This window comes from Cupressus sempervirens, chromosome 10, assembly GCF_028749045.1.
Source record: "Cupressus sempervirens isolate cs-2001-9-10 chromosome 10, ASM2874904v1, whole genome shotgun sequence".
In the NCBI taxonomy this organism is placed as follows: domain Eukaryota; kingdom Viridiplantae; phylum Streptophyta; class Pinopsida; order Cupressales; family Cupressaceae; genus Cupressus; species Cupressus sempervirens.
The window spans coordinates 374,689,134-374,710,454 of record NC_143127.1 but is presented as its reverse complement, the minus strand read 5'-3'; the positions used below and the strand labels follow the sequence as shown (position 1 = coordinate 374,710,454).

The 21,321-nt window shown below is 36.6% G+C and overlaps 1 protein-coding gene across 2 annotated transcripts in view; it reads right to left on the bottom strand.

Annotated features, from left to right (window-relative positions):
* Positions 1-21,321, bottom strand: part of LOC149534239 (Transducin/WD40 repeat-like superfamily protein) — a 100,352-nt gene that overhangs the window by 73,128 nt on the left and 5,903 nt on the right. For both annotated transcript variants that reach the window (XM_089803931.1, XM_089803932.1), the window contains exon 3: positions 4,606-4,661. In XM_089803931.1, coding sequence (XP_089660057.1) covers positions 4,606-4,661 — 56 coding nt within the window. The remainder of the gene's footprint in view (positions 1-4,605; positions 4,662-21,321) is intronic.

Below are 21,321 nucleotides of genomic sequence, written 5' to 3'. Positions count from 1 at the left end.
TTCACCGAGAAGTTTTGCAAATGAGCACTATGACTCAACTCAAACTGCAAGAAACCACGAGCAAAACCAGAAAATAGATCTTAGATACGGATCAAAGAATACAAAACTTCATTTTCGGAGGAAAGAAATTAAAGCCGATAGATAATTTTTGAGGAAAACATAATTAAAACCCAACAAATTATTTTTTAGCAAAAAATTAGTAAAACCCATCATAAGTTTTTAAAAGGAAAAAAAAAATTAGAACTTAGAAAATCTATCAGAATTTTTTTAAGAGAAATTTATGAAAACCTATCATGAAGTATGGCCTTGGCTGCTCCAACTATAGCCCTACTCTTCCGCTTAGCAACCCTGTTTTGTTGAGGGTTGTACAGAACTATCAACTCTTCTTGATACCTTCCTAAGTACAAAAATCTTTGAAGGCATTCAAGGTATACTCACCTCCATTATCAGACCTCAGTATCTTGATCTTTCTCCCTGTCCAGTTTTCCACAAAACCCTTAAACTCTTTGAGTTTACCAAAGACCTCATCCTTGATCTTCATAAAATATATCCATGTCTTCCTGGAGAAATCATCAATGAAAGTAACATAATACTCATACCTATTTAAGGATCCTATTGACATAGGCCCACAAAAATTTGAGTACGAGATCCAAAACCCCTTCAGATTTACTATCACTACTTGGAAAATTAGTCTTGGCATATTTCCCAAGAGCACAACCCTAACACACCTCGTGCTTTACTATCTTCATCTCAGGCAGCCCCATCACTATTTCCTTGAGCACATTAAGTGCTCCATGATGACGATGAGCCATCCTACTATGCGACAATTCTCCTTGCCCTTTACAACTGCTTACCAATGTTTGTGCAGGCTCAAACTGTAGCTGAAACAAGCTTCCATGTCTAACTCCAATCACTTTTGCAACTTTGGAATCCTTGGGACAAATATAAACTTTTCTCCTTTCAAAGGTTACAATGTATCCCTTGTCTTCCAAAGTAGAAACTGAAATTAAATTCTTTTTCATGCCAGGAACATACAACACATCCTCCACCAACAATTGCCAGACTCCCTCTGAAACTTGACAATGCCAATATCAGTTGCATGGTACTTGGCATTGTCACCAAGTTCAATAAAGAAATCAAACTTCTCCTCCAACTTGGTGAAACAATCTCCGACTCTCGTCATGTGGCAAGAAGCCCCATTGTCAATATACCAAACCCTATTGGCAACTGGGCTTGAGAGACATGCGATGAGTGAAAACTCATTCTCATATCGTAATGCAAACTCCTCCAAACTTGGTTCTTCTGATTGTCCTTATTTTATTATTCCTATTTGGACATCGACTAACATAGTGACCCATTTGATGGCAGCAAAAACATTTTACCCTGCTCAGATCTTTCCTCTGCCCACTCTTAGAAGAACCTTATGTTTGCCCTTTATTAGACTTCTTCTTACCCTTGCTTGCAAGAGCAAGATTTTCATCGTCTTGACCCTTCTTTGTTTGGTCTCCTCGATTAGCACCTTCGCAGATTTCCTCTTGAACAAAATCATCCCAAAGTCTTGCCCAAATAGGTAGTCAATCTCTGCCGACCACACACTTGACAAAAACTTCCTAGTGCTTCGAAAAACCATTTAAGGCTATATGCACCAACTCATCTTCGGCAATTGTCTCTTTAATAGTAGCCAACTCATCTCTGACTTGTGTCAGCTTGGACAAATAAGAGGTCACACTCTCGCCTTTAGACATCTTGGTATTATGCAATTTTTCCTTGAGCATCATCTTACGACTCCTTTTGAGTGTATCCCACATCTCCTTGGTAGTGATTTTCCTTGATAGATGAGGAATTAAATGATCTTTTACTCCATTAAGAATGATTCTTTGAGCTTTGGCCTCCTTGACCTCATGCAAATCCAAAGCAACAAGATAATTTGCAGGTGGAATCACTATTGTACTAGCATAGATCCACAAACTATTCTCCTTGAGAGAAAGTGTAATTTGAACCTTCCACTGCAAGAAGTTAGACGCACCCTCAAGTCTATCCTTGTACCGAAGATTGGTTGCCATAGCCACAAAAAACTGATTTTTTTTTCTCTAAAATCTGCATGACCAATCTTGGCTCTATAGTCAGAGTTTAGAGCTCTGATACCATGTTAATTTCTTATAACCCAATTACAGATCAATTGCACAAATAAATTCACAAAAAGAAACTCGATCTAATTTATAACAATTAATACTCTAGGTTAATTAATAGAAGCAAATAGAGGAAGCAAAATAATAGAAGCCAAACACACATAGACAATAACACAGATATATCCAAGAAACTTGCAACTGTTGGATCTTCTATTCAACCTAACAGCAAACTCTCTTCCAAAATATAATAGAGTTTGCTACAACAACTTTACATATATAGAGCCCAATTGCTTTACTTAGCAAGCAAGGAAAGAAACTTTCCTTGTTTTCTTTGGCTTTAAAATACATTAAATCACTCTTGCTTTATGCAACCTCACAAGCTCATTATTATCCTATTTAAAGAATAAAAACTAAATATGTTGCTAAACATCCAACTCGAGTTGCTTTAAAGCAACTCCACCTTCCAAGCTACATAGAAAAACAAAAATCAACAATTTCTTCCCCCTAGTATGCGTGCATGGGAGGCACCCTTTCTTCCAAAGGTAGGGACTCTTGAGGGAGTCCAAGCATTGTGTCTTCGATATTCAGTTAGACTATTATGCAATATTTCGTATATTTATTATGATAATATTAATGTATTTCAAATTTGTATTTAATATATGATAAAATTTTATATATTTAATTAACAAATATATTATGTATTGATTATAATATATATTAATTAATGTATATTTATTATATTGTAATAGTATATTACTTACTGTTTACTTGTTTAATAATTATTTTAATTATGATATTTATAATGCATTATTTACTTGATTATTTTATGTATTATGTATTATTTGTTTATACAATGATTATTTATTAGATCCTATTCAAAACGGGGATAATGTAATTAGGGTTTTAACTAGGGGATATGACATTATTGATAAAAACAATAAATGTTCAAACTTCATCATATACTTGTTTTGCTGCAACCTTGGCAAAAGGAAGCATTCATTATCCATCTTAATTATCTCCCACAATAAAATGATAAATCACTGAAACAACTTCCACAGTTATCAAATATACACCACAAAATTACTTCTTTTTATTGTCTGTAGAAGCAAAACATCCTTAAACTCGGACTCACAAATTAATGCAATCATTTGAATAGTACTACTGCAAAAAGTGGTTGAGTGGGAGCAATCCATGCATGAGTCATAGTTAATGAAGATAGATGACCCCAGTTTGAAAATAAACCGCCTCTAAAATTCATATTTATCAATATGTGTTTTTCATGAGCATCCTACTAGAAGCGAACAACGTAAATTGGCTTATTTCCATTCATGTAAACATTGCAAACAATATAAATACTGCAGAGTATCAGTGCATACCGCACACTTGCTTCAAAACTTAATATTGTGTTTCCTTATTGAATAATCACTCACAATTTTAATGTTACTTACCATGACATTAAAAAATTAAATTATTTCAATTTGTAACCGTCAATAGATAATGTCTCTGTATCTTAACATTTAATTCTTTTGATCATAGTGAGCCATTAGATAATGTCAGTGTATCTTAATATATGTTAAATTTCAATCGTGAATATTTCTTGGTATGTGCTCAATTATCACGGGGTGCTGCTTTCCATTGTTTCTTTTGTTCACTTTGTCAAAGATATATATTTTATGCAGTGTAGTGATCTGTAAGATCCCTAGGATGCAAGTTGGACAATATAAACTTGACCATGGCCTGGGAACAAATTCGAGCATCTCATCTGCTAGGCACATTGACACATTCAGTGCCTAGCATTTTGATTTTTTTTGTAGCTAACCTTCCTCTTGGCTGTCAGAGTTAGTTATTAACTTATGCCATTGTTTACAACCCACAGATAACAGGTGGTCCTAAGCTCAAAGTTCATGTAACAAAGTTATTTCTATGGTTGTATTACACAGGAAATCTTGGTTTATGTACTGAAATGTTTCATGCTAAGAAATATGTGCATACATATTTCAGATAGACTGTACTCTCACACTAAGAAACCTTGTAATCTTGAACACATGTTCTGTGTTTGCAATTATTTGTTTGCTTTTGCAAATGCATTTACTTTTGAAAAGTGAACAACACATAGTAAGTGTTCCTAGACATTCGCCCACTGATTTGTGGCAATTATAAAATTCAAGCAAAATTCTTAAAAGCAAGAATCCATAATCCAATTCATTAGTAATATTCTAACATTTAAATGAATAACTATATAAATTCCAACAAGGGTTTCTTGTGTTAAGGTGAGAGAATTGTACTGTTCAGAAGCATCAAACATCTAAATTTTTATATCTTAAAGCAGAAACCATGTGAATTCTTGATATATGAGGGCACTAAAGAACTATACTGACAAAATTTGCATTTAAGGGATAGTTCATAAAACTAAACTAAACCTACACTCCATTGCACACCCTTGGGTTAAAACAGGACCTGGTTTCTAATACAGTACCATCTTCAGCAAAAGATAAACCACTTCCCAATGCACCTCCATTGCCATAATCAGGCCTGCCAAAACAACCAAACAACCAAAACTAGAACTTTGTCACAAGTATTAAAAAATAGATGATATTAGTTATGACCGCAATTTGGTAGGTCATGTCTGAATATTTGCATGTAAAAGCATTGATCCTAAGCATTGATAAACAATGAAGTAGACCCAGCAAACTAATTCAACAAGAATACACAACAATTAAGCATCATGCATATGAGTAAATGAAAACATCAGACACAGTCAAACTCAAGGCATGGTTATCTCGTAAGATAAGATAAGATAAGATAATAATATTAATGTCTACGAAAAACCAAAACAGTTTATGGGACTAAGCATACAACAGAAGAGTTGGCCAAAGCAAAAGCACCAAACGGTGACTGAGAAGAAACAAAAGCAAGAGACAAACAATAAAGAAGACAAGGTAAGGACTAGTGTCCTTCCTTGCCACAAAGAAATCAGTAATAGAGAGGTACACCCGTGAACTATCCATAGCCTTAGAATGCCATGAAGAACCGCTATAGGACTGCCGCTGCCTAGAGAGACTGGTACAATGTCTAACAGATCTGGAATGAGAAGTAGTGGAAGGCCTTTTCAAACCCCATGGAGGAGACAAGGAAGAGAAAAAGGCGGTAATGAGCTGATCTGAAGTACGCCCCTGAGGAATAAAAGACTGCAAGGTAATCTCTCGAAGATGGGTGGCCTCCTGAAGGAAAAGTGCAAGACACCGCTGATCAATATAGCTAAAGAACATTGAAAGAGAAGAACAGTCTCTGAAAAGGCAATAAAATCTCCCTTTGATCTCATAGTATAGAGGACAACGAAATATGAAGTGGATCTTAGTCTCAACCTCTGCCAAAGTACATAGCTAACGTAACCTATCAGCCTGATCCATTTGGTGGTTAGTTCGAACCCTGAGGCGATGAGAAACAACTCTAAATGAGCCTAGAGAAAACTGTAAGGCATGATTCCAACGTCGATAGAGAAAAGCAGGGCGAACAACAATACCATCCTGAATCTCAAGAAAATGCTCAAAATAGAAGGCCATCCTAGGTTGTAGACCCCCCGGGGGATTACTCCGTAGTGGTAATGTATTGTCTATAAATATACTGTCGGACATGCTCATTCAACTCTTGACGTGAGGGAAGAAGATGAGCAGGAGCATCCAGCGAAAACTAATAAGGAGGAAGAAGATCAATGTCAATCCTGATCGAACCCAACAAAGAGGTGGCTTGAGCGTACCAGCATCGAGACCTAGCAAAAGTGTTGGATCTCATAATCTCCACCAAAGAACAACATGTCAGATGAGAGTATCTATGCCGGTCAACTCATGTCTCCATAAAACCACGAAGCCGATGAAGAAACCAAATCAAGTCAAAAATGACGACAAGTTTGAGAGGATGAGCACCAAACTCAGGGAACACAATGCTGTGAGGAGTGAGTCTGTGACATCTAATGATACGTCGTAACAACAACGTTTGAACTCGCTCAATAGAAGCCCGATCAAAAGTAATGAGAGAAGGCCCCCCAAGCAACTGAATCATAGAGAATTATCGGATGAACCAAGGAGTCGAAATGGGACAGCTTGGATGAAATATCCTGAAAATGATGCCTAAAGCATGGTCTCTCCAGCAAAGCCAAGTAACCCATACCCTTACTGACTTTGGACTGAATAGCAGGTCTCAAACTAAAACGCGATCCCAAAAACTTCACACTGAGATACATATAAGCGGGAGTAATCTCAACCTCTTGTCCCTGAAAGAAGAAATGAAGATGTGAGGTCTTTAAACAATTAAAGACCATAACCCGTGTCTTAGACAAATTGACCACAAGCTGCCGCTTAACACAAACAGAAGCCAAACCATCAAGGAGTCTCTGTAAGCTATCGAGAGAAGAGGCCAAGAGAAACACATCATCAGCAAAGAGGAGAATGGAGATCAAGACCTGATACAAATAGCACCCATCTCCAGATTGGGATGATTTCAGAAGGAAATCCTCCAACTCATCAATATACAAACCAAACAATGTAGGAGAAAGAGGACAACCCTGCTTCACCCCAATAGTGCTCTGAATCGGATCAGAAAAGCCCTCTGAAGTCCTAAGCCTACCGGTTACCCACTCATAAAGCCTCATAATAGTAGTCTATAACATATTTGAGATCCCAATCTCATGAAGCCACTGAAATAAAGCCAACCTAGGAATAGAATCAAAGGCCTTACAGAAGTTCACAAAACAACAATAGACCTTCTGAGAGCAGTGTCTAGCCTCCTCAATTATAGCCCGCAGTGTAAACACATGATCCATAGTTTGATAGTTTGCCCGAAAACCAGCCTGCCCTTTAGCCCTACAGCCTCTTCTATCAGGCTCACTAGATAACATGGTGTTCAGAGCAGTAGCATAAAGTTTGTCAAAAGTATGTCCTATCATAATAGTTTTGTAGTTACCCGGATCAAAAGCAGGCCCAGACTTGTGAATAGGGTAAACCACATGTCTAGACCAGGAATCAAGAAACCCAATGCAAACCACTCTATTAAAGAGTGTAGGAAGGTAAGATCCAAGAACTGAAGCAACAAGTTTGAAAAGTTCTGCTTGGAAACCCTCTTCATCTGCTGCTCTGCTGCATCTCAAAGATCTGATGGCCTCCATAATACTAGAGTAGGTGAACAAGCGGCAATAAGGAGGTGGAGTGGAGTGGAGAGGTGGCTGCCCAAGAATGTCGTAAAGCATAGTGATATGGGAGGTCAAAGAGCGGTAGTCAAGAGTAGAGGACGAGGGGGAGCAACAAGGGAAAAGGATACGCAAAAAGATCTGGGGATTCTAAATAAGCGTGGAGCAAAGGGTTTTGCACTGAATGGAGGCAAAGGAACATTTCTTACAACGAAGAAAACGGAGGTACGAAAGGCGCAAATGGGTGAAGGCAGGAGACTAAGCCTCAAAGGTAGGAGACGTAAATCACAATCATAAAAGAACACACAAGATTTAGTGCTGAATCAGAAGAAAAGTAAATCCCGAATTTATCAAAAGCTCTCACTAAGATAACATGCTCATTGTTCCAAATTATTTTTGCTCAACGCATGTACCAATGATAATATTCTCCATATTTGAGGTCTGTAAAAGACCATGTTCTTTTTAAGTTCTTAAAAAAGCAAGTTTGTCTGAACTAACAAACAGCCCATTCAATCTCAGTTACTTAAGAATCAGTAATAAATTCTTAGCAGCAGTATGATTATCAATCCTAATAAAAAAAGGTATTGAAAATAATGTCATCTCAAAATTTACCAACAATTTTAGTTTGTATGTCAAAATGCATCTTTTAGGGACTTGAATAGAAATTTTGTCAAAGATTTGGAAGGCTAAAGAATTACTGCAAATAGAATTTTGTGTCTGCATGACACAGGTTTCATTGATATGATTAGATGGTTTGGGTTTAGCTATAAACAATGATTATGATCTATGATTTCATTTTTCTTGAAGTGAGTACACTAATATGGACTTCAAATTTCTGCTTTTGAGAACAATGAATGGAAAACTAGACCTCAAGCTCAATTCATGAACAAGTAATCAGGAAGAAAATGGTATGAGTTTCTATTATCATATCAGAAACATACAAGAGGGCTGCAGAGGCACTCCAAAATATGGATGTGAGACAAAATCAAGAGCAATATCAAAAATATCACCATTATGTGCAGTACTCGGATAATTTACAAAAAAGCCAATAAACTTCACCAGCTCACCAAGTACTTGAACATGTTTTTAGAAGGTAAGCATTCATAGTTTTTATTCACAGGTTTTGCGTGCACAGTTTTTGGCTAGTAATAGCCAAAAACTCAGTCAATTTTAGTGTTGCACTTACAAGACTAAATAACATACAACAAAATTGTATAGAAAAGACACGAGAAACACACGCAAAATTTGACTAGAAAACCCCTATTTGTTGGTGTTGTACTCACAGCAGCATTGGAGCAGTCTAGAGGAAACTGGAATGATTCTTAGGGGATTTGAAAAAATAGAAGTACTATTTTGTATTTGCATTGCCTAAGTTCTTTTTTTCTTTTTGCCAAGCATATAAATTTAGAAATTTCTTCAATTTTTTTATGTCCAATTTAACTATTTTATTGCATTGAATCAATTAAAGTTATGTAAACTTGTTTGTTGATTAAAATTTCAATGATTTGCAGTTACTCAAATTTATTTGAATTGATTTTTTTATTTTTTGGATTATAGGCTTTATGTTTTAGGGTCAAACAATGTTATTTTTGTCAATTTCATTAATTCAAGTACCATATCACATTTCAATGCTTTAAATGCATTTGAAATATATGTGATTTAAGAAAACACTCATCTCTACATTGCTAGATTTTTCAAACAATTTTTTTGTTTTCATCAATATTGCAAGTTACATCCAAATCAGCATCAAGTTCAAACTCAAAAAGTGCAAGCCATCTAATTGGAACTAAACCCTTGAAAGCAATGACCTTGTTTCAAAATATAGTGTACTGGGATCAATAATTGAGACTATGACTTGTACCTAGTGCCCAAAGAAGCTCAGTGGAAGCAATAATTGCCTCAATACCATCTTTCAGGCATTCCTAGTCGCATTCCCAGCACATGTGCAAACGCCCTAGAAGAAACGAAATGAGAGATGATGGAACTTCTTGTATACCAGATGAAAAAATAATTGGCAAGGACAAAGGCACAAGTAGCCACTATTCCTAATTTGACAGTAGAATCCAGTGTAGATAGAACATGCATTATGAGCTCTAGTCAACATCCACACATACATAGCAATTCACTTCTTCCAGCTTGAGCAAAGCTTGGTTGCAAAGATCTTTTTGTGCCAAAAGATGTACATGTAGTAAACCTTCATTGGAATCCACAGGCCAGAACAAGGAGGTGCATAAAAGAAGCAAATAAGGCATGCATTAATATTTGCTATTAGAACCACCTTCCCTTCAACTTAGCAAGGAGTCCATATTGGGAGTATTTAGTGATAGCATTAACAGTTGCAATGCAAGAGTACAAAACATCCTCTCCAAAAAAGTTAAGTCAGCTTGCTCTGAGATGTAACTATAGATGCAAAAACAATTGTAGAAGATCAAAAGAGGCAATGGCAAAAATTTGGATGCGAAATTCATTTGAGCGAGTAGACAAAATAGAAGAAACTGCACCCTCATCAAGTTTTTAGTGGCTGCAAATGATAGTTGATTTCTTTTACACTACCAAAAATAAAGAACATAGAAACTCTGAGATTGATATTAGAGCAGGTTTTTTAAAGGTATGAATACAAAATGTTGTACAAACTGTTGCTATACTGAAGCCGCATACATGGCAACTAGAAGACTGCTACATGAACTTCAACATGCATAAGGGATCTCAAACTGAATATGGTATCAGAGCAAGTCTAAGGAAACGATCCAGAACTAGAAGTATTAAGTTTACTTGTACTATTTGCTCTACTTTCAGTTTTTTTTTTAAAAGTGTGTGGCAATGGTGAACGGTCTAAAGGTTGAAGACAAATTCAAATTTCGATTGGTCTTGAAGCGAATAGTCTTCTTGACTACGTGTAGCAGAGCCTTCTGAAGAAATTGAGAAAGTTCAATGGAAAAAGCAAAGAAGATCCTAATTGATTCAGTTGATGATCATTGGTTCCTATTACTTCTATGTTGAGTTCAGTCCAAGAGATGATTCAAACTCTGAAGGACCCGTATGAATTCAAAAACACCAGCAGAGTAATTGGAAAATCATTTGCAAGTAAAGATTTGGTTATGCTTGCCATGAATGGACTTCCCCACTCTTGGGAATCCTTCATTCAAGTTATCAGCAGGAGAATTGATCTTCCAAAATTTAATAGGCTGGGTGCTAATTGCATTCAGGAAGAATTTAGACTTGAAGCTAGAGGCAATGAACGTAAAAACATCATGAAGATGATCATGTACTTAGCCCACACCTCAAAGGAAAAGGAAAGAAAGGTTCGGAGAAAAGAATTTTGAGTCAGCCCCTGATCCCAAGAAAAAGGATTTTTCTAAGATCCAGTGCTTCGTATGTAACAAATTCAGACGCTTTGCTAGAGATTTTACCTCAATGACAGAGCCTCAAGCAACTGCTGCAAATGTTGAGAAGCCCTCTCCTCAAAGAGAGTCAAGTGAAAACTCTAAAGGATACTCATTTATTTCTGCACTTTCTAGCAATGTTCCTACAAACAGGAACACGTGGTTGATTAATAGTAGAGCATCTTGCCATATCACAGGTTACCAAGAGCACCTCTTCAACCTTAAAGAAAAAGATTCTCATCTTCAAGTTATCATTGGTGATGATGCATGCTAATCTGTGAAGGGTGCTGGTTCTACTTCCTTCCAGACTGATTCTGAAATTCCCCTTCACTAAGTTTTGTTCCTAGCATTAAGAGGAATCTGATTTCTATGCCAGCATTAGAAGGCAAGGGTTATCATGTTGCCTTTGCTGATAGAAAAGTTTCTACATGAAAGAACCCCAACACTCAATCAGCTCATGAGATTGCAGATCGTCATGAGAGTCTTTGCAAGCTTTCAGCCCATCCTATTCCTGTGTTAGCTCATGATTCTTCGAGTTCAAATGAGCTATGGCAAAAAAGATTTGGACATCTAAACTTCAGAACTTTGTCTTCTATGGGGAAGGTTGCAGTAGGTCTTCCAAAGCTGAACCAAAACCATAAAGGTGTTTGCAAGGGATGTGCTCTAGGTAAGAACATTAAAACTACTTTTCATAGTAGTGAATGTAGAGCAAAGGAAATCCTAGAGTTTATTCATTCTTATTCATGTGGTCCTATGCCAGTTGCTTCTCTGAGTGGATTTTGGTATTATGTTACCTTCATTGATAACTTTTCTTGTAAGTGTTGGATTTATTTTCTCAAGTCTAAACAATGTGATGAAGTGTTGGCCAAATCTAAAGAATTTAAAGCACTTGTTGAAAATTTATCTAACAAGAAGATAAAGGTTCTAAGATCTGATAATTGGGGGAGAACGTGTTTAGGTATAATTCATAATTTCCGTGTTGAAGCTAGGATTAAGAGGGAGTTTTGTGTCCCATATAATCCTCAACAAAATGGGGTAGCTAGAGAAAGAACATGACAACTGTTGAGGCAGCAAATGCTATGATCCATGATCAAAGCCTTCAAACATTTTTATGGGTGAAAGCTTGCAGGACAGCAATGTACATTCAGAATGGGTGTGCTCATTAGATTCTAGACAACATGACTCTAGAAGAAGCTTTATAGGTATCAAACCTGATATTAGTCATTTCAGAATTTTTGGATGTCATATATACATTCATTCCAGAAGAGAAAATGACAAAGTTAGAACCGTAAAGAAAGAAAGGCATCATTGTTGGTTATAGTTAATCTTCAAAAGCATACAGAATCTATAATCCAGGTCAAAAGCAAATTGAAATCAGCAGGGATGCTTCTTTTGATTGAGATATAGCTTGTAAGAAGTCAAAAGAGTCTAACTTGGAATCTGATACAGAAGACTTTGAGCATCCTCTAAATATTGTTATGGTTGATCTAAATCCACCTTCAGAGATTTAGAGAGAGATTACAGCTTTAGAGAATTCTGCTGATCCTGTTGATTTTGATCCTATAGATACTTATGCAGGTCCCAATAACACTTCAACCAACAAGAAAAGACCATTTTGGGCCAGGAACACGATGGAAGAGGATAAACAATATGCAGCCCCTCGTGGCACCTTCAGAGAAAGTAAAAGGGCTCATAAAAATGTGCAAATTATGTATGTTTGATGAGTAACATTATTGCATCTGAGCCTTCTAAATTTGAAGAAGCCTCAAATCAGCACGTGTGGAAGAATGCTATGATGCAGGAGTATCAATACATCATCAAAAATGATGTGTGGAAGATTGTTCCTAGGCCTAAAGGAGAGTTGTTTCTTCTAAATGGCTGTTTACAATTAAGCATGCAGCTCATGGGACTATAAAAAGGCATAAAGCCAGATTTGTAGCTAGAGACTTTTCACAAAATGAAGGCATAGACAATGAAGAGACTTTTGCACGAGTAGCTCATTAGACTTACATCAGAACCATCATAACTATTGCAGAAGTAAAGGGTTGGAAACTTCAGTAAATGGATGTGAAAACAGCCTTCTTAAATGGGATAACTAAATAAGTATACATTGAGCAGCCAGAGGGCTTTGTGATTCATGATACGAAGCCACATGTATGCAAGCTGAAAAAGGCCTTTTATGGTCTTAAGCAAGCTCCCAGGGCTTGCTATGAGAAAATTGATCACTATCTTTTGAGTTTGGGCTTCCAAAAGAATGGTGTTGATCAAATTTATACCTAAAGATAAATGATGATACCGTTGATTCTTGTACTTTATGTTGATGGTGTGTTTCTCACTGGTGATGATGCTCTTATTGTCGAATGTAAGGAGTGGTCTTCTAAATTTGAAATGAAATATCTTGGTTTATTGTACTATTTCCTTAGGCTAGAGGTATGGCATATACTAAAAGAAATTATATTGACTCGGGGAAAATATGTTATTGATATTCTAAAGAAATTTCCTATGTTAGAGTGTATGTCTATGGTAAATCTTACGGAAGCAAATCTGAAAAAGTTACATGGGGTTGCAGCCACTCCAGATTTAGTTGATCCTACTCTGTAAAAACATTTAATTGGTTCCTTAATGTATTTGGTTAATACAAGGCCTGTTATTTGTTGTGCTATTAATACTTTGAGTCAGTTCATGTATGAACCGAGATAAATTCACCTTGTGGCAGCCAAACACATATTGAGATATGTTTGTGGTACAATGGGATATGGATTAAAATAATCTTCATGTGTAGAGCTTAACTTTTAGAGGTTCTCTGATTCAAATTGGTCAGGTTGTGTACCTAACAGGAAAAGCACTTCAGATTGTTATTTCAGCCTAGGTTCAGCTATGATTTCCTAGTGCAGCAAGAAACAATCTTGTGTTGCTCAGAGTTCAATTGAAGCAGAATATTCTGCAGCATGTGTTGTTGCAAGAGAAGTTCTGTGGCTTCGAAAATTGATTGCAGGTTTGTTTCAGTAGCCTTTGGAACCTACCATGATTCTTTGAAATGACTAAAGTTTTGTGAAGCTTTTGGTTAATTCAGACTTTCATGGCAGAACCAAACATGTGAAAATTAAATACCAATATTTGACAGATACGGTTCAAGGGAAAGCAATTGAGCTCAAGTACATATCTATAGAGAAGTAGATTGTGGACATTCTTAACAAACCACTTCCAAGAGTGAAGTTTTGTTATTTCTGAGATATGCTTGGTATCGAGCAGAATGATGTTCTTGTGGAGAGATAGTCTCAGCTTCCATAATTCTTTGCATATGTTAATGAGTTCTTCTCTACGGGAGAAGTTTGAGGTGCAATCCCTAGTTAATGAATTATTCTTTGTGAGAGAAGTTCGAGGTGGAATCGTGTGTTGATTAGTTCTTCTTTGCAAGAGAAGTTTGAGGTGAAATCCCTTGTAAATGAGTTCTTCTCTACAAGAGAAGTTCGAGGTGAAATTCCTTGGTCCACCTTCTCCGAGTAGCTACAGTGGATCCGCAAGAATAGCCATGGTGGAAGTCATGTGTGTGACTCCATGACTTTATTTACCATTTCTCTGATTCACCCTATAGGAGTAGCTATGGTGAATATTGTTATGTTGAGATAACATTTTTTATTGAGAAATCTCGAATGAGACTTTATTTCGACATTTTGTGTTGCAGCTCCTCATGCTGGTCATGCTATAACTTATGAATAATCTCTCTTTTACTAAGAGGGAGTGTTGAAGTTAATATAGCTGCAAGAGAAATTATTTGATCATTTTTTGCTCAAGTCTCTAGTTCTTCTTTACTGTGTTCGCTTCCTGCTTCTTTTAAAATAATGCTTATTCAGCTTGAGCTGTTCTTTTATTCTCTTCCTGACATTATCTGCTATGCTTTCGTGCCTATGGAGAGACACTGCCATATTGCATTAATATCTTCAGTTACTTTACTCCGACATGTTGCTCTTCGGCATCATGTGCAGATGATGTTATTGTATATGCGAAAGAGTTCTTATTATTTTCTATCTTTGTTGAGTCTCTTCTCTGGCATCGAGTATTGATGATATGGCACATACTTCTGATGTAGCACATTAATGGCATGTCTTCCACTCTTGATAATGCTCCATGTCTCTTTGATTACATTGGCAGTGACTCCTTGAATGCATCGGGTGATTTCAAAAGAATATGTATCGCTCAGAGAAGTTTAGTTTGTATCACTCTCGTATGATTGTAAGCGATAAAAAAAGGTATTGGCATCTTCTGAAGGTGTATGGTCTGTCATCTCACAGATTTTTCAGTCAGTTCTGTGTATTGCTGGTAGAGATTATTTCTTGGGTAACAACAATTCATTGTATCTAGTTCTCAGAATATTATTCTAAGGTAGTCTTTGTCTTTGAAGGCTTTCAGATTACAAGGGCAGGGATATTTAGTATATGATATAATTTTATTCCAGGCGATTCTCTATTAGGATCTTGAGAGTTGAGCATGATTATTACTTGAATGTATGTAGACATCAGTCATAAGAAAAAGCTCTGATTGTATTCATTTTGAGGTTCTAAATAAGGAATTCAAGTTTGTCGGCTATGTTGTTCCCCTCGAGCAGGGGGGTTTCTCCCAGGATAACTCAGCAGCATCATATGTTTATTGTGTTCATTGTTTTATTTGTTGTTGGTTTTTTTTTTCTGGTTCTCAAACTTAACAATGCAGCCCATTGCTTTGAACTTCTTTTGGAAAACAGACAAAATTGATTGACTAAGACTAAATGTGACTAAATGTAGAAGTGCAAAGAACATAATGGAGTGTATTTATAAACTCCAAGTGGAACAAGCTTATCCGATTGGATGCCACAAGGTTTGCAGCTTATTTTCTAACATTGCAAAGGATTTATAGCTTATTGACTCCCTTGAAACAAATGTTTGTGAGTCAAACATGACAGGACTTGACATATTCAAAGAAGATTGATGAAGAGAGGCAGCAACAACAATTTTTGATGATGTTTTTATCAAGAGAGATTTTGAGATTGTCAAGATAACTTCGAACTAGAATTTAAGTTTCAAATTGAACCCTTAACTTTTAAACTTTAAGAGAAGTTAATTTCATTGTAACTTTAATTTTTTGTAAATTGTAAGTATTCGAGCCATTGGTGACAGTCTTGCACTTGGTGGATGGGGAGCTAATTGCAATGGGATGTATTTGTGAGGACATAGATAGGGCCATTGAACTCATCTAGAACTATTATAGAGGGGACGCAAATAGAATTTCCACTACCTAGGAGATCATTGATCAGAGGTAGAACATTTAGCCACTACCTAGGAGATCATTGATCAGAGGTGGAACATTTAGCACCACCAACCTAATCATAGAGTGAGGTACTACGTCAATCCCAAAAAAAAAATTCTCAAATAGCTTCACAAATACAAATGTAGAGGTATTAAAGAGGCCTCTCCGCATACATTGAGAGGATGATACTTGAGGTAAAGAATGAGCAATCTCATCATTTAGAGTTGTGGAATTATAAGCAAGCGGGGGCTGCTCTCATTTTCGTCACTAGCTATGATCACAATCACTTCTAAAAGATTTCATTTAGTCAGTAGGAACCAAGTATCGAAAGAAAAATCCCAAGGGTATCCATACTACTGCTGTCATGAGCAAGGCTCTTGGAACGATTACCCCTCCAACTATTCTTTGGAACATAGCTGCAAGTATGGAGATGGTAGATGTTATAAATGGTCTCACACTCTTCAAAACCATCTAGCATAAATCGGGCATCTCAAAAGTCTAGTCTTTAATTGTCACATATTTTTTATATAATTACACATAACTTATTGGATTTCAAAAATGGGAGCAGCATTAGGTATTTGGACAATCCCATGCTTGGAAAAATGCCTCTAAGCCTTTCTATACCTAGGCACCTCCTTCATTTCATGTTCCATCTCAGCATTGAAAAAGTTGTTCAGCTCTTCACTTGGGATGGCCTACAACCTAGCTAGATTCTCTCTAATGGGTTGGACCTCACGCAAGATAGGAAGTGGTCATTGTAAAAAAAGTATGCCCTTTTTTGTATTGATCGAGAAAGTGAGGATAGTCTTATTTGGGGTAAAACCAGCTCCATTGATTACTACATTGTGAAGGCTACATTGTGAAGGACAATGCCCATCACGTACAAGATAGTGAATCTAATGAATATATTTGAATAGCCTCTCAAAGCCAAACTATAATCCCCAAAATAAAAACATTTCAAAGTCTTCCTAGGCAAAAAACATCCTCTTGAAAGCCAAATTGCAATCCCCAAAATAAAGAAAATATTTCAAAGTATTCTTAGACAGAAAATATCCTTTCTCCAGACAATCTTGTTAAAAGAGGCATCATGGAACCCCACATATGCTTCAAAGGTAATAAACACAAGATGATCTCTTCTTTGGTTGTGATTACACATCCACAGTTTGGATCTCTCTTGGTCTTTTCTTTGGTGTCCACTTCAGAAATGTTACATATGGAACAAATGCTACAACAGCTCTCTTGTGAAGTTGTTATCGTCCTCTATTCGCTGTCTTTGGATGTGAAACAGTTGGTGGGACAGGAATAATAAAACCTTCAAGTAAAGCCATCCGTAGGATAAGATTCAAGATATCTAGCACACCATGATTGAAAATGCCAAATCCTACTTCAAAGAAAAACAAATTCAAGTTTCTCTACAGAGCAAAAGACAACCTTCTTTAAAGATGGAATCTCTTCTCCCATCTCGAGCAGCCCTTTTGTCTCCATTCACTATCCAACTCTCTTCTCTATTGGCACTGCTCAAGCTAATATCTGTATTTTCATTGCAATGGTGTACTGGGGACCAGACCTAACATAAAAGTTGGAAGTTTGCATGACCTGGAACAAAATTCCAACAATATTGCTGAATTTATAGGAAGTGAGATGGGCTTAGTCTTGGCAGCTAAAAAAATATCAAGAATAATCCAATCCATCCAACCCAAGCTTCTATTGATTCAAATTAGGTATTCTAAAAAAAATGAGCAACTATATTGACATTACATCCCTAGATCTTTGAACTCTCGTACTAATAAAACAAAGCTTTAAAATATACTCTTCTTTTACTCAAATTTCTGCTTAGGTTAAAGAGGTCATGAACAAAAGTAATGAAAATATTCCTAGCGAATATATATTTTTAGCTTTTAGACTTTGCCAAACCACTACATGTTGACTTGTCTTCACCATGAGATAGAGGATTTATTGTATTTAATATTTATCCCCTCTCAGATTTATATTCTTTGTATCTCTAATTGGTCAATAAAACGTTTCCTTCAAAACAAATATTACTAGTTAAGAATTAATAAATAGTTAGAACTTAGTATTACCTACTAAACAATGATAGCTTGGAAATAGGAAATGTTAGCAAATAATTAAGTTGGGGGACATTTCCCATAGGCAGTTCAATATAGTCATCGAGTGATTGATGCACAGGAAAACTCAAATGCCTGAATAAGCCAATACATATGAGCAATAATCATCCTGAAGAAACTAACTAATCATTTCGTTAGTGGCTCCAATCTTGGTCTAATATGCGTGTGATTTGCTCTACCAAATTCCATAGTAATATATAATGCAATATACAAAAGCTGGTACTATTTAATAAAGTCTATTTTTGATAATATTTGAATATTCAAGTCAGGCTATTTACTCACCTTGTTCCATAATATATGATGTACTAAAGCCCACAATGGCCAACAAAAATGGCAATGGAGGATACTAGCCTATGACATGATGTTATATGTATAAAGGCTTTTACCTAACAAGAAATTGTGCTTATAAATCTACCTTACCAAGGCTGCACCTTGGACTCTTGAATCAGGGCCAAGTTTGAACCCAATGTGGGTTCATGTTTGGGACCGTGTATAGTCCACACAGGGCCCATGCTTGAGCCTATGAGTTCATGGGGGTTCAAATCACCGCGGACCCTATGGGGACTACACGCGGACCCAAGGGTAGCCAACCAAAACTTGGGCAGACCACCAAGGACCCACAAACATTAAGGTAGAGGGTGGGCCCAAAAACAAGTTAAAATACCTTTTTTTGTTTCCTCCTAACCCTAAAATGACCCTATTAAGGAGGCTACAAACACATTTCATTTCACATTTGCTTTCTCATTTGGCTCTCTCCATCTCGCAAGTTTGAAGTGAGGTGATTGCATTGGAAGGAGGTCACTTGTGATTCGTGAAGTTGCAAATACCTTCCCAAAAGCAGATTTAAGTGTTTAAGGTATGCATTTTATTATTTTAACCATTTTTCTTTAGTTTTTTAATAGATTGTTTCCAATTTTTGAAAAGTTATAAACAATTCAATTTTTTGTCGAGGCTTTGAAGTTTTTTTTTCGTCCATTTTTGTTATAGATTGTAACAATGAGTAATCAAAGCTCAATGGGTGGCTCTAAAAAAATTTAAATTGATAAAGGGTCTCCGCTTTGGAAATACACTACAAGACTTTCTCAATGTCCTCGAGGCGGGGGGTTTATATGGAAATGTAATTTTTGAAACCTAGAATATAGAAGCTCCTACTACCAAGTAAAACTTCATTTTAAGGGCCGCCCTAGGAGTAAAGGGATTAATATGTGTAAAGGACCACCAGGGGGGAATAAGAAGGGATTGTCACCTACACAAATAGCAGCATTCATTAAAGAACAAGAAGATGCTAAGAAGTTAGTTGCAAAAGGAAAACAAAGTGGTTATAGCTCTAGTAAAAAAACCTACCACCACCACCACCCACTCAACATGCCTCTAAACATCCCTTCCTACCTATACCTTCTAGGGAGGAGGATTAAGATGTAGATGAACCACGAGTCACCATCTCTAAGAGAGGCCCACTAGATCAAGAATTTCAAAATGAGGCAAGAGATATTGTTGATGAAAAAATTGCACGTTATCTCTATGTGAATGGTCTTCTATTAAACCTAGTGAGATCACCCAATTGGAGGGAGATGATAACAGCAATAAATAATGCACTTGTTGGTTACCAAGGTCCTCAATTTGAAAAGGTTTGCACCACCTTATTGCATAAAGAGAGAAAAATGTAAAGGCCCAATCAAAACCAATTAGAAATTCTTGGGACCAAATAGGTGTATCTATTGTCTCTAATGGATGGAAAGATTATAAAAATCATCCTTCAGTCAATGTTATTGTTGTGTACCCCAAGGGGACAATGTTTTTGAAGGTGGCTAACTATAAGGGGGTAGTAAAAGATGCAGTTTATGTCCCGGAATCTCATTGATTCCGGAGAGGCAGTGGGTAGTGATAATGTTGTCCAAGTAATTACAAATAATGCAAAAGTTTGCAAGGCAGCAAATGCTTTGGTAGAGGCTACATATGACCACATCTTTGGACCCCATGCACTATACACTCTCTTAATTTGGTTATGCAAGCAATTGGCAACCAAGTAGACCAGGTGAGAAACATTTATGAGGATAAGGAGATTTAGATGTTTGTGACAAGTCACCATATGTCACAAGCAATTTTCAGAACTTTCTCCAAATTGGAACTATTGAAGGTAAATCTTAAATTTTAGTTTATTTAGTTTCATTTATCATTTTGTCATTTTGTCATGTTTTGCATAATTGAATAAAATAATTTTTGTGTTGTTTACATACTTTAAATGTGTTACTAACTTACTATAAACATGTTCTTAGGTGGCTGAAACTCGTTTTGCCTCTCACACAATTGTCTTTGGACAACTTGTAAAGATAAAGAAGGCATTGGCACAAATGGTGATAAGCTATGTTCCCCAGGGACGCATCCCCCCCCAAAAAAGCAAGCGTCTCGAGGGCAGGGACGTCCCCGTCTCGAAAACTTCATTGGGGACTTGCATCCGTCCCAAATTTTTTAACACACAAAAAAATTTAAAAACTTCAAAAAAATGTCACTTTTGTCATCCCAATTTTCCATCCCCTGACTTCCCCAAAATCGGCAAAAAAAATTGCGATCCCGAAAACCCGTCCTGCTGTCCCCTGTTGTCCCCATCCCGGAAACTCGAGGGAAAATAGGTGATAAGCAACCAATGGGCATCTGAAAGCAGTCCAATATAATAAAGGCCCAAATACTGAAAGCAATGATATTAAATGATGACTAGTGGGGTCGTGTGGAGTATGTATTGAAAATCACTGAGCCAATCATGTTTATGCTTTGCTTTGCTGACACTGATGAACCATGCCTCGAGGATGTTTATGATGTCATAGACATCATGTTAGTGAGGATATAAGTGGTAAGTTATAAATTTTATTTATATTACATTCTTCTAGCATTGTTTATTTAGAGATAGCTAAAGTTTTATTAATTGACATAACTTGCATAAAGATGACTTACATGAACACCAATTGATATCCCAGGTGATACAAAGAAGAGAAAATGATCTTGAGGACACCTTTTATAAAAAGGTGGAAGAAATAGTTCTCGATCGCTGGAACAAAATGACTACACCTCTTCACCTCCTAGCTTATGCTCTCTCTCCCAAATACTATAGTGCAAATGTTCTCACTATTACTAGTAGAGCGCCACCATATAGAGATGTTGAGGTTGCTAGTGGGTACAGGAAGGCACTTAGCAAGATCTTTAGTGATCCAAAGGTAGAGGCA